At 33.6% G+C, this 14,406-nt stretch overlaps 1 protein-coding gene across 4 annotated transcripts in view; it reads right to left on the bottom strand.

Moving 5' to 3' along the window:
- Positions 1-7,406, bottom strand: part of LOC111514018 (homeotic protein spalt-major) — a 197,499-nt gene extending 190,093 nt beyond the window's left edge. For all 4 annotated transcript variants that reach the window (XR_012464528.1, XM_074171135.1, XM_074171136.1 and 1 more), the window contains exon 1: positions 6,958-7,406. Coding sequence is in view for 3 of the 4 variants with exons in the window: in XM_074171135.1 (XP_074027236.1) it covers positions 6,958-7,063 (106 nt within the window). In the remaining variant the exon portion in view is untranslated. The remainder of the gene's footprint in view (positions 1-6,957) is intronic.
- Between the last annotated feature and the right edge of the window lie 7,000 nt (positions 7,407-14,406).

The raw sequence follows: 14,406 nt of genomic DNA, 5'->3' as shown, positions 1-14,406 counted from the left end.
TTGATAATTACCGTCAAAAAGTACCAAAACAATATCTGATTGTATAAAGGAAAAGCTTAGAGGTTATGTTCTGAATCAGCTATGAAAATCTCTGCTACTACCCATAGCTAGACCGGAATTCTGTGAAAAATATTCATTATTGAACTGAAAGGAATTTTGTTGTAAAACAATATTTAAGAGAGAACATAAATTGAGGGCGTGGAATGATAAAATATCTGTATCAAATAGTAACTCTCTGAATAATTTAACGTAGAGGTTAAATATAATTTTAGTAGGGAGCTGTAACGAAGTCTTAGTGCATCAGGAGTTCTTCCACATGGTCGTACGGTCAATAAAGAGTATTATCTAGAAGTCATGCGTCACTTGCGAGAAGCGATACGAAGAAAGGTCTGGTATTGTGCTGCTTTTGCAGCAGATAAATAAAAACCACTTTTGGTTGTGACCCCTTAACTTTGTTGCCCCTGGCAATCTGCTCTATCTGCAACTGCCTTTGGATGACATTGTCGAAGAATAGTTGAATATCTGCATAACAATCGAAAAAGGACTGCCACCTTTCGGAACCAATGAAATATGCTAAATAATAGGGATAAATACAGAAGAAAAATATCTGTCTGAGTGGTTTTCATCAATCATATTGTCTACAGCGCTGAAGCTCCATCGGGTTCTTCTCACCATCGCGTCGGTCCTTTTGAACCGGACAGCCGATGAGGAATTTCAATTTTCCAAATTCTTCGGAGTCCGCGTCACAAATAAACTCCGTGAAATTGCCGTAATAACAACAAATTACGCACAATTTATAGGCCAATAATATTTATAATTCACTTGTGAAAAAGATCGTGATGTGGGTTTCACTCAGTTCCGTCGGAAGGTTATGTCACTCATATCGTTCAATTACTGTGAGTTTATTATAGCTCTTATTTTTAATGTTTCCTCGGTAATAGGTGGACGACCTCGGTGGCATTCTTTACTTTTTTCCACTGCAGGTGAATATGATCGATGGAGGCAGAGAAAAACGTGAAATTGTCTAAAGCAACTGCTCCTCGGTTATGAATTTGATCATCGCAAAATGCGGTTTGCGTTAAGGAAGACATATGGAACGATGATGGGAGAGACGTTAATTTAACACTCCTCTAACACAAATTTAGAGCCGTTTTGTGAATTTGAGGTTATGTCGTTAGCTAAATTACAACCAACAGTCACGATAAATAATTGAGTTTAGTGGAGTTATTTTTGAATGATTTCTAGAATTATGCTGACAGGTGAATAATTTCTTCCAGCTCATGTTTTCTGCCAACTTTTTCATATATTTCCATTTTTACAATTTCTCCTACCAATTTAATTATTTTTGAATGATTTCTAGAATTACTTTGACACATGAATAATTTCTTCTAGCTCATGTTATGTATGTATGAAAATATACTATTATAGTATTCCATCGATTATAGAAATATTCTGCAAAAAATTTTCTTATGAACAGTCTTCAGATTTTTTTCTGCGAATAACATTTTCGTATTTTCATCACTTTGCAATTGTTACATGTTGTCGAAGTAGATGTAGGAGCATTTTCCAATATTTTTCCAGTTTGCATGGAAAATTCTGGTAATATCAGTAAAATATTTCATTCAAAACGTCGTATTATCCATTTGCAAAATGAAAAGAATTCTCAATTTGAAAACTCTGTTATCAATATCCTCGTCATATGCTTGATCTCAATAAATTCTATTGAAAAAAAATTAGATTGATTATACCATTTTTTTTTTTCGTAACATGCCTGTCGGATATAATCCAACGCCCTTCGTGGTATTAGCCAGGGGAGTAGTTGTTTTCTGATAGGCGTCAGTCCATTAAACCTACTGTGTATGTATATAGAGACTGGCTTTTGAAGTTCCATTTACTTTAGATTCGTAACATGGAATTTCACTCAGATATGTGTTGAATGAAATATTTCTCGAGACAGTCAACACATTAATACCATTACTGAAAAACTTTTACTTTTACCTGATTCACACCTGTCGAGTATCTCAAATCTATCAGAAATTCAAGGTTTCAGCTTGAAACAAATTTGAAAGAATATTTACCACTTTTTTGTAACATTTACTTGTTACTTTTGTAATTGGTTCATTTCGAAGAACTGATTACCAATGAAGTGAATTAACTCCACAAGTTAGAACTTTTTAACAATACATTTACTAACTGCTACTATGAATATTCGTTCAGGTTGATGTTACTGTTTTGGAAAGTATCAAAAATTATCACTGAGGATCCACTATAAAAACACACTTTTGTCTATTTTCCTCGATGGTTTTAACAAATATAAAACTAGATTGGAAAATAGACAAAAGTGTGTTTTTATAGTGTATCCTCAGTGAACATAAATTACCACAAAATAAGCAAGACGTCAATCAAAGAAGTAAAAAATGAAAAATAATATGATCCTGAGTTTTGAAATATACACCCTTTATTCATATATCATAAACCCACACATCTCTAGAGCTATATTAGTTAGATGATTTGTCTTTTTCATTCCACAACTCAAATCAATGCCAACAATATCATCAAGCTACTCAGCATTCAGTACACTCTGATAATGAAAAATGACATTGAATTTGGAATATAAATCACGTAATTTGAATTTATGTAATTTTATTTCACAAATTCAGTTTTCGACTGCAACGTTTTTTTATTGAATACGTCTATTGCATGTTAGTCCAACTGCTTTTTATTGTCTCATTAATTGACACGGTTTTCAAAATAGTTCATACTATATAAAAAGCCTAGATGAATGGTAAACAAATCCAAATGGAAATGAATAAATAAGAAACATAAAACTGAAGCTTTTTTGTTTCATCACAATAACAAATTTCATTCCGCAATTTTGATTATTATTATAAAAATCAAATTATTGTCCATTCATCTATTCAATACTGATGCACTTTCATTTTTCAATATATATTCTTTCACTTGGTGAGTTTCAAACATGTCTGTGTTTTTCCGATGTTTTCCTGACTATATATGAAAATATTTTTGTTTCCCTCATCAGCAGGATATTTTTCCGTATCAAGAGCAGATGACGGTTCCAAAAAATCGTGTTTGTTTTTGAATCTACCCAATTTTCGTCAAACTCAAATCGACCGCAGTGATTCATTGATAAATCCCTGAACCTACAGCCGAATTCAGTTGACATTTTCGGTCTTTTGCAAAAGATAATCTTCGAACTGGACATTAATTTAATTACGTTCGCCATAATGCCTCTTCGAGAGACACTAATGCCACCCGAAGAAAACTTGCCCAGGTGGCTTGGTAGAATTTGTCGGTAATATGAATGTTATCTGTCATCTCGCGTATTACATTACATCTGGTTTTTGATAAATCCCCGCCTAATCGTGAGCATAACTCTGTTTTATCAAAGCACGAAAGAGATGGTAAGTCAGATGACTTACCGCTAGCAGCAGGAAAATCCGCCGTAGCGGGAGCGTCCTGCAGGAGTTGATTGTTCTTGAATTTCGATGATTGGTCAAAGCATTATTTATAAGCTCATTCATGAATCAAAATACAACATTTTGCCTTTTGTCTGTTTCATAATTATGAAATTCAAAATTATTTTTAAATCTCACATAGTTGAAACTGTTAATATGTGTAATCGTTTATTGGGATTCATTATCAGAAATACAAGGCATTTCTGAAACGCAAAAACTCTGCTAAATCTATATTACTCTTATATATATGGTCGTTTGAACTTTGCATGTGTCGTTTGGACTCCACAGTATACGATTTTCCAACAGAGCAAGTGTTTAAATTAAATTTGTCAAATAATTACCCCGGAAAACAGATATTTCTATAATCAATGCAAACCTCCGTTCAGTTTTAAAAAAATATTCCCTGGTATCTGTTACATACAGGAGAAAAATGTCAAATGTTTTTCACAGAATATTCAGTAATCGTGTCGATTCTCCAAAGTTGATAACAAAAATTTCATTGAATAACTACAACTTGTGGAGACTTGCGAAACCATAATTTCTTTACAACCCCATTTAGAAAAATCAATTCAGGTAAATACATTCCTTTTTGCAGAATAGCCAGATCCTTCAATGGTTATTGCAATGATATTGAAAAACTGAGGTTACCTTTACTTAAATTTGAAAACTATATGAAATCTATTTTTATTTATAATTAGTTATCGGTTTCTGGTATATTGTTTTCTGAATTTTTCTCATATTCGTTGCTAGAATAATGCACTTAGCGTTTATATATTGTTTACTCACTATCTTCCATACGTAAAATGAGGATATTTTTTGGATTCATCCTTTTTATACCCCTAATCGTGCAATTAATAGAAATAAATAATCATTGATGCTTACATTTCTATTTTTGAAAGTCATTCTTGTAATTGTTTAATTTAGTACATCTGTTCAGGGAGTTTTAAATGAGCTTGCTTTTGTAGATTTCGGGAAAAAAATTTCAATTACTGTACATCAGCATTAAAGTGTTTCGTTCAAATTCTGAATAAATATAATTTATAGAGATTCATATAGTTTCAAGAATAACGACTGAAGTTGGTAAGTGGAAAAACATAAATTCAGTCAGATGCAGTTTCAAATAACTCCATTCTTTATGTTTACAGTAAGTAATATAAATATTTGTATTGAATATAGTTGAAAGGTTCTAAAATGAATAAATTGAGTAAATGATATTTTATATCGGATAACATATCCGATATTTTTCATAATTTCTCCAACTGATTAGTGACACAACGTGATTTTATTTCAATCTAATACGGGTCAACAAAATTGGTATTTACCCAATACCTAACTGAAACGCACTGAAATGTTCAACATTTGTTTTTTATCGATGCAACTTGGATTTCCATTGATTTCCATCAGCTCCAGAGAAATCTCCTTGGATGTTTTTTATTCTGAATGCAAAATTTTCGTTTAATCAAATCTGCTTTGTACACTGTTTCAAAAAAATGTTGCGTGATTGCGGAGGAATTTTTATTCACTTTTATAACATTTTTGTGAGAGATTATTTTACCAGACTATATTCTGGAAGATTTTGTATAAAGATGGAGAAATGGAGAAACGAAACCTCTTTTTCCCAAAAACTTAGCAACATTTGTATCTTTTGAAATCTGGTGTAGAATCTTTTGGTCGTGATTTTAAATTTCCAATTACTTTGATTAAGGAAAACTGTCTTATATCATCACGTGTCTGTTTTGTTCTACTATTTGTGGGGAAAATAATTTTACTGAGGAATTTTTCTGGAAAAGAGTTTTCGAAATTTATTAAAAGAAAGTAAATTGTTTCGTTCTATGATTCTATTTTTTTTGACAAAGTATCAGATTTGTAATGGAAAAAGAAAAAATTATCACAACTCCAGAATTTTTGACTTTCATAGTTTGTAATCAAATAATTTATTTCTACGAATTATCTTGTAATTAAGGTTAGTTTTAAGATGATATTATAAAGGTACCTAGGATAAGTTTGGAGGTTTGGCATAGAACAGCACTGTCAAATTTGTATCCAATAATCATTGTTTATAAAATAGCAATTACTCAATTCACTTGCTAGTTTAATTATTTTATGGAGCTGTATTTGACTGAAAACCCATTATCCTATTTCTAAATATATATACAGGGTGGCCCAAAGGAATACAACCAATTTTTTTCAGAAGAATCACATCCACGTTAGTTATACGAATAACTTAAGTTTTCGTTTCTTATTTCTATGAGAATTTTCGACCGAATAGGCTTAAATAACTTTCAATCTTTATCGACAGGAGTTTATTTCAGTAGTTTTTTTGTTCTATGAACCGTATAAATAATAGTAGGCCACAAAAATTTCCATCGATATTGAGAAATTCATGTTCGAATAAAACAAAATAAAATTTTCAACTGTGAAACGAAAATCTTTAAGAATAGATATTCCGATATGAAAAAATTGTATGCAAGAGGGGTGAATTTTTGCTTGTGAAATTATTTTTCCATTCTCGAAGCTAATTCATCAGATGATACGAATTATGTGAGCAAAGATTCAATTGAACTACCATAGAATTTCCAAATTTGATTTTCAGTTTCAATGACAAGTATAAAAAAAACGAACACAAAATTCCATTCGATTATTTCATATCATAACATGTTTTTTCCTTTTCTTTGATTTTCATCGTATTCCTGCTTAGAAAGCTGTCGTTCTTCGCAAGTACCTAGGAACTGAGGAAAAATATCTTAGAAAATATGTTGAGATTATTAAAATACGACCCACTCTCCTAAAGACAGCAAAAGTTTTTGATGTTTCAACCCCCACATTATCGATAATTCGTCTGATTAATTTCAAGTCACAATCAAAATCAAAATAGTCAATGATAAAATTTCAAAATCAAATAATTATCTCGACAAATCTCTTTCTCTGTAATCTTCAATGTCAATTCCAGCGAACGACAGCTAATCAATTATCAGTATTTTTGTTTCATTTTGAAAGCTTAGGGTTCCGCAGTTTTCAAAATTGAGGCAATAAAGACAATTTTTTTCAAGATTTTCAATTTGAAGTTGAAAATTGCTTTGTTCGAATGTGGACACTTTAATAACGCTGAAACTTGTTTTAACTTACTGTAAGTTTAGAAAATTGTTTCCTTCAAACATGAAAGAACACGAATAGAAGAACGAAAAAAACTCTTGAAGAAAATGGAAAAACATTTAGGCCAATCCGGAGAAAATTCTCATAGGAACATTGAAAAAATTCATAGAAGGGGAGCTTGTGATAGGCCTTGAGGAGTCCTATCTGGAAAAAAATGTTTGGATGTCTTCCTTTGGGCTGCCCTGTACATGAACTTCAGCCAATTTTGCCCGACAATTGATTGATGAATTCCCCAAGCAAGGTCTGGTTTTTGATGAATTCCCGCCCAGTCACGAGCCTGAATCTGTTCGATCACAGCACGGAATAGATGGTAAGTCTGCTGACTTACCATTAGCGGTCGCAGCAGCAGGAAACCCCGTCGCAGCAGCAGCAGCAGCAGGAGCGTCTTCGTCCTCCAGGAGCCTGCTCGGCCTAGCCTGCTTCCTTCGCGACATAATCACAGCACAGTCACTGTCCACAACAAAAAAAATCAACACTAACTTGCCGCACTCATGTTATCAGTTATGATTGGTGCAGGTAGCGTACGATCTCGTCGGCGTCGCGGTGCTGTCTAACGAGCGCCTACGTCCGTGGAGGGGGATCAGATAAGGGCGGTGCGTCCGTCTCACCCTCGTCGGTCTTCGGCAGAGATCGCCGTCGCACGCCTTGCGCGGTGATAACGACAACTCTCGCAGATGATAAGCACGACTTTCGAAATTCGTCCTGTCCAGGTGGCTGGGGCGACAGACGTCGTGACAATTGACGGCGGTGGATCGACGATCGTCCGACTCAGCGATCGGCATTTGACTAAGTGACTATCTCGGGCGGCCACGGTAAGCGCCGCCTTCGAAGTATACCTGTGTGCGGGGAGGGGTGGATCCCGTCATTGAGGCGATGCGCCGATGCCGTACGGTTCAGGCCTATTCATAAATCGACGATTATTTTTTGATGATGATGATGGTTATCGCCGATGGACTGACCGCAAATTGGCGGAGGAGGTGCCCGATTATTCGGGAGATTTTTCTGTTTAGCACTCCGAGTGCCGGAGATTTTGGTTCAAGTATCACAATTCTTCGAGTTGAAGCATATTCATTCAGGGACGAATAAATCTAAAAAATATCCTTATTTCACCTATGAAAGAAAGATAATATAGAAAATAAATACTTCGTTTATAAAGATGAATGGGAAAGTAGGGATTCAAATAACAGAGTGATGATTGGAAATACTTCTCAATACTACTTACTCATATACTTGTATATAGAATCGATCGCTTCATAAATACTTCACTCTCTTTCTTCGAAAGCTTCTGATAATTCCTCTTCCATATTCTCTGTTTCACTATCACTGTCGTCATTTAAATCAATAATGAATTCATTTCCACCATTAATATGGAAGTTTCCAATCTCCATATAGTCTTTTTCAACTAAAATTACTTTTTTAATCATTTTCTGTCAGTCTTCTTCGGTAATATTAGTCACTTTTTCTTCAACTAGCTCTATTACCTCCTTATCAAATATTGAAAAATTATTTTTACGCCTGATGCTTTGTTTCAATTTTTCCCATATCATCTCGATGGGATTTAAAACACAAAAATAGGAGGGAAGTCTCAGTATAGCGTGTCCATACTTTTCAGCAATACTCTCAAGGCCATATACTTTGGTATATGCCCTAGTTGGTATTTAATAAAAATAATAATAATCTTTATTCAGCAGCAGATACATCAGTGAAAAGAGAGAACAAAAAAGAAATATAAAAATATATATATATATATATATATATATATATATATATATATATATATATATATATATATATATATATATATATATATACTTATATAAATACATTGCTCCAACTCCAGTTTTTTATAGTACTTTACCCTTCATTAAGGAGATCACCCCAAACTCTCTAGAATTTTCAATGAATTGCCTAATATTGAAATAGCCACCAAAGCAGTTCTCACGATTAGAACTTTACACACCAGAGTTAAAGATAAACCCCTCATTACTTCTCGAATAAATGTAATATATAGTATTCCATGTCAATCGTGCAACAAAATCTATGTTGGTCAAACGTCAAGAACTTTAAGTTCCAGAATAACTTCTCACAAAAGCGATTGTAGACACCATCCTGAAAGATGTGCTCTAGCTGAACATGTCAATAAGTTTGACCACCATATGAATTTTGATACCTCTAAGGTCTTAGCTAGTGAAACACATCTAACAAAAAGGTCCTTTCTTGAAATGGCCTTCATTGCTGAAAATAAAAATTGCATCAACAAAAAAACAGATATTAATCTTCTTAGTGAGATGTATTCCTATCTTTTGACGTTAGATAAAAATCCATATAACAATGTTTCAATGAATTCACCCAATCTAGCATTAATAGAATAATGTACTTCATACTTTAATCCAAATGTTATTATCCTACATTCACGTTAAAAAAAGCTGCACAGGTAGAAATTTCCAAAAATAATTCTTTACAAGTCAAAGTTGGTAACAGCTTTTATCACTAGAACCACTGACATATGTCATGTCAACTATCTGTCAATCCTTCCAAATTAATGTTTTGTGAAATTTCGACATATATATATATATATATATATATATATATATATATATATATATATATATATATATATATATATATATATATATATATATATATATATATACATATATATATATATACATATATATACACACATATATACCCATATACACATATATAACTAGAACACTAAAAAGTCTCAACCATTTACAAGAGTTCCATATTCTAATCAGTGACCGTAAGTATTATCTAGAACAAAAACCATGCATGTTCAAAATAACAGAGAAAAAAAAAACATATAAAAAAAATCATACATTTCAATCCAGTGGGAGAGAGAGAGAGAGAGAGACAGAGAGACAGGGGTTTCAACCAGTAGGGGATTTTGAGGCTTCTCTGATATGTTTTCGAAATGTCATAATCTTCATATTTTTCAGTTCCTTCGGTATGACATTATATACTTTTGAAATATTATAAGAAAAGCTACGCTCAAACATAGAAGTTTTATGGACGGGTGGAGTTATAGTTCCCTCGGAACGGATGTTCAAATTATGAACATCAGTACGAAATACGATTTTCCTATACAAGTAAAATGGTGCCTTGGTCTCAATGATTTTATGATATAAAATGAAACAGTGTAGTTCTCTACGTAATTTCATACTCAACCATCCAACTTCTTTTAATCTATGGGTGATAGGCAAACGCCTAAGAACACCATGAATGAATCGAAAGCATTAGTTTTGTATCCTCTGTATCCTCTGTGGTATAGTAATCTTCAGAATACAAAATGTTATCCGTTAAAAAACTTTGTATTTCATCTTTCCTCGAATTTTTATTCGGTACTTTGATGAGCTGTCGCGAATTATAGGAAGCGTTATCAGGAACTATTACACTATTCACATCCAGATTTGGGATCAATGTGTTGTCAAACCACTCCTTAAAAATATTACCTTCCATGTTCTGATGATAGTATACATTGCAGTCCTCAAGTTTTTTCCACATAATTTCAAAGAATTTGGAATGCACAATGATTAGTCACGATCCTTTGTTTGCAGGTTTGTTAGGCGTACACATCCTCGAACCATCAGTTCACCCTTTCGTAACTGTGTCGTGAATGTCATACTAAGTTTTGTCCAAATAGAAAATTTGGTGTTGTTCTTGTCTATATTTAGTTATTTGTTCTAAGTATTTGTCACGCAATTCCACTATTCTTCTGCTTTCCATAACCGCTTGACGTTTGTTTATTTTTTTAAACCTAAATCCTAGTTAATTTAATCCAATTTTGAAGAATTTTGTTACAGCAGCTCACGTTATGGCCGAAAGTATTCAATTTCTTCCTTATGATTTCAGTAGTAGGAATCTCATAGCTTTTGTAACAGCATATGTTATTTTTTCTTCATGATTTTATTAGATGAACATCTAAAGGTTTTGGTAATCCCGTTTCACATCTCGTCTTGCGTTCATAAGGTTTGTTTTTACTACTTTACGTACAGTTGAGAAAGGAATTTCGATCAAATCTGATGTTGCTTGTAATAGTTTGTTTCCCTCGAAACCAAACTTGAAATATAGATTCATATTCATTGAAACATACTCTCTATGTTTCAATATTCAAATGCATCCGAATCTTTTTCACTGGTTTCTCTTTTTTGCACTTTTCACCATCGTTATTGGAATCACTACACAGGAAAAAGTCTGCGTTGTTATCACACTCGTTATTACTATTAGTACTTGTCCAAGAACGCCACATTTTAAACAAATAACAAAAATTTTAAGTAATTATAACTGCACCAATATCAAATTTCAACACTCAAATCGCGATCAGTTTCTGAACTGAACATTGACGATACAACGGCGATACTCATTATCACATTCTTTTCGTCACCGTAACATGACTTTAAATTTATTTTTATGACTTTTCAGCCAATCATAAAACCCGGTTAGTAAAAATTATCCAATACGAACCGCCAATTCTTCAGTCGGTGGACTAGTTCGCAGCGGCATTATTTCTCTGTAATGATTTTTTTCGCCTTTGTGATGCCGATAGCTTCAATTATTCACAATAAAGGTTACTTCGACTATAACACCAGTATTAACGAATATGAGAAAAAAGTAAACAAACAATATACGAAGAGCCGTTAACAAATTGTAAATGAAAATAGATTTCAAATAGTTTTCAAATATAAACGATTTGTTTTCCATAAATAACGATGTCCACGAATACAATACACGTCGTAAGGATGATTTACGATTACCACTCTCTAAACGCAATATTTCCTATAAAGCTCCAGCTCGAATCGGCTCAAAGATTTTCAACAACTAACCTTCCTCCATCAAAAGCTTACAATATGAATGTACTTAAAAAAAAACTCAAAGGATACCTGGTTGAGAAATGTTTATTCTCTTTAAATGAATACTTTTAACTTGAACTTTTATTTAATGTGAATCTGTATTTTTATGGTAAAGAAAGTTTTTGGCTTTCTACTACTCCATGTTGATAAAAAAAAAGAATGAGGGAATCTTCCTGAGAAAGGAAAAAAGTAATCAATTTGAAAATAAGTAACTCTATACATGGATGTGTAGATCATGTAAAGAAGTAACTTTCAGACACAAACTGAAAGAATTTCCTCCTGAAACAGCTACTTTCATATAAACATTGAATTACACGAAAGAAAAAAAAACATCACGAAATGTCACTCCATCTAGTGGACGAGGTACTAACCAACTGCATATCCGTAGTTTGCCCAATTCCTCTGAATAAGGAAGAAAAACTTTCTTATTAGTCAGTGGGCTATGCCAATCTGCAAGCATATCCCACTGACTAATAAGACAGGATAAATAATATAAGATTGGAAGTAAATAGACTTTGGGAAACGACGTTGAACTTTTTCAAGTAATCTATTATAGCAATTGTAGAATGGAGACCATAGAACAGAGCCATATTTTAATTTTGATCTTACAAAGGCCACATATAGAGTAAATAGAGCAGATATGTTTGAAAAAGATCTACAATTGTGAACTATGAAGCCATAAACTCATAACGCTTCACTTACTTTCAATCTAATGTGATTGGAAAAAGACAAATTTTGATCAAAATACACACCAAGATCTTTAATTGAGTTACTTCGTGACAGTGAAATGGTATCTACTCGATAATTGTACTCGATGACTGACATTTTCCTACCATAAGACACTATTTTACATTTGGATGCATTGAGTTATAGTCTGTTAACTTCACACCAAGTCTGTATATTTTCTAACTGTCGTTGCAATGTATTACAGTCTTCGATAGTTTCGGCACGCAAATATATTTTTAAATCATCTGCAAAAGATAACTTATTACAATCGGCATAAATACTGAGGTCATTAATAAATAATAAGAACAGAAGTGGTCCGAGATTCGACCCCTGAGGTACTCCAAATGAAGGATTGCAATAAAAAGAATCATAACCTTTATAAGATACAAACTAATCGTGTTGAAGTAAGTAGGATTTAATGAAAAGTACTGCTGAAATATGGAAACCAAATTGATGGAGTTTTTGTAGAAGGATCATGTGACCAAGTCGATCAAATGCTTTAGCAGAATCAGTATATATCACATCAACTCGATCACGATTATCACTAACATTTTGGGTCAATACACGTGCGAAACACGTGTTGCGGTTTTGTAAACTACTAGATGGGCTGAAGAGTATCGGGCCTAACACATAGTATAGCGCTAGTCTTATGACATTCACCACTATTTCAGTTAGTAGGAAATCTTATTTCTACCTTTCTCACTCTGAATCAATGCCTTCGCGACCACCATAAAATCATCCACAATTATTCACAGATGCCAAAGCCCCTGCCTCTGTCTGGCAACAGTTGCGCATCGAGGACACGTCATAGATAACTCGGATTTATGCTTCTTTTATGTTCTCGATGCGATATTAATATTTCCATAAGCATATTATGTATCTGTCATCGAGATGCCCGTCCGACCTTTGAGCATGCCGATGGTCATTTATTCGCGTAGAACGTCCATCTGTCGCGAGACAAGCCCGCCGAAAGAATGGAGAAATGCTAAGATATCCAAATATCATACGCCCGCATTTGCATCCAGTCTCGCTGTCCGATTTGACAGATTTATTGGAAAACTTGCAGAGGGAGCAGTATTAAAATCCCTCATTGTTGTGTCACGGGAGTATGCTCGACGGAGGTTATTATACGAGATGTCGATATAGTAGGGGACTTTTTGGTGACGAATTTCTTGAGAATTTACGTTGTTTTGTTGTAATGTTGTTTTCGCTGAATGATCCCTGTAGAGCACGCAGTAATCTACTAGTATTTTTTAGAACTGTATGAAATAAACAATCACTTTATTACTTTGGTCACTCAAATTGCAACAGAACCTCCGGATACTCTTCTTAACTTCTACAAAACAACGCAATTTCAAGAAAATTTAACTTTTAAATTCCATCAAATCAATATGGATGATATTAACATGATAGTCAACTTCATAAAAATGAATTCTACCGGATTACGTTTGTTTGAAGGTGATTGACAATGTTTCATAAGGAATTTCACTAGTTCGGACTTCCATCGTCTAATAAAGGGGTTTCCAAACTTTGAAGCCTTCGGGTCATCATGATTTTTTCAGTTTGTTCCAAGGGCCAATTTCTGCCCTTAAGTATATTTCTAGACTAGGATAGTCGCAAAATGCGTGATCTAAGCAAACTTACGCTTTTTTTGCATTTCAATTATTATTGTGTATTGTGACACTTAACGACATCTAGTGGCGAGTACTATTTTTTTCAGCTACCCGTGAGGTGGCATTAGGCGTAATTAAATATTTGGAATTACCGCGTTGGTTCGAGAAAGTTCTGGTTCTAGCTAGTGTATTCTGATCACCTCGAGATGGCAGTATTAATTGCATATAAAAAGGCTAGCGGCGCAACTGCGAGTTAGTCTGCGTAGGAAAGGCGAAGGAAGCGAAACTGTCTATTGTGAAATAAAGTAACATCCGTCTATTTTGTATTGAGTATTTTAATTTGACTATTGTTTTTATGTGTGATTTGTTAGTATGGAAAAGAAGCGAAATATCGACAGTGAATGCAGAATGTTCCAAGAAAAATGGAACTTTCAATATTTTGTGATCGAGTCCAGTAATAAGGCGCTATGTTTAATTTGTAATGAAACCATAGCTGTTCTCAGAGACTAAAACATTAAACGACACTATGAATCGAAACATCTTCAAAGTTACTCCAAGTATACA

The sequence above is a fragment of the Leptinotarsa decemlineata genome, unplaced genomic scaffold (genome assembly GCF_025532065.1).
Source record: "Leptinotarsa decemlineata unplaced genomic scaffold, Ldec_3_MD MMD2_tig00000008_RagTag_RagTag, whole genome shotgun sequence".
Classification (NCBI taxonomy): domain Eukaryota; kingdom Metazoa; phylum Arthropoda; class Insecta; order Coleoptera; family Chrysomelidae; genus Leptinotarsa; species Leptinotarsa decemlineata.
The sequence above is the reverse complement of the archived record's forward strand: the minus strand, read 5'-3'. Positions and strand labels throughout refer to the sequence as shown.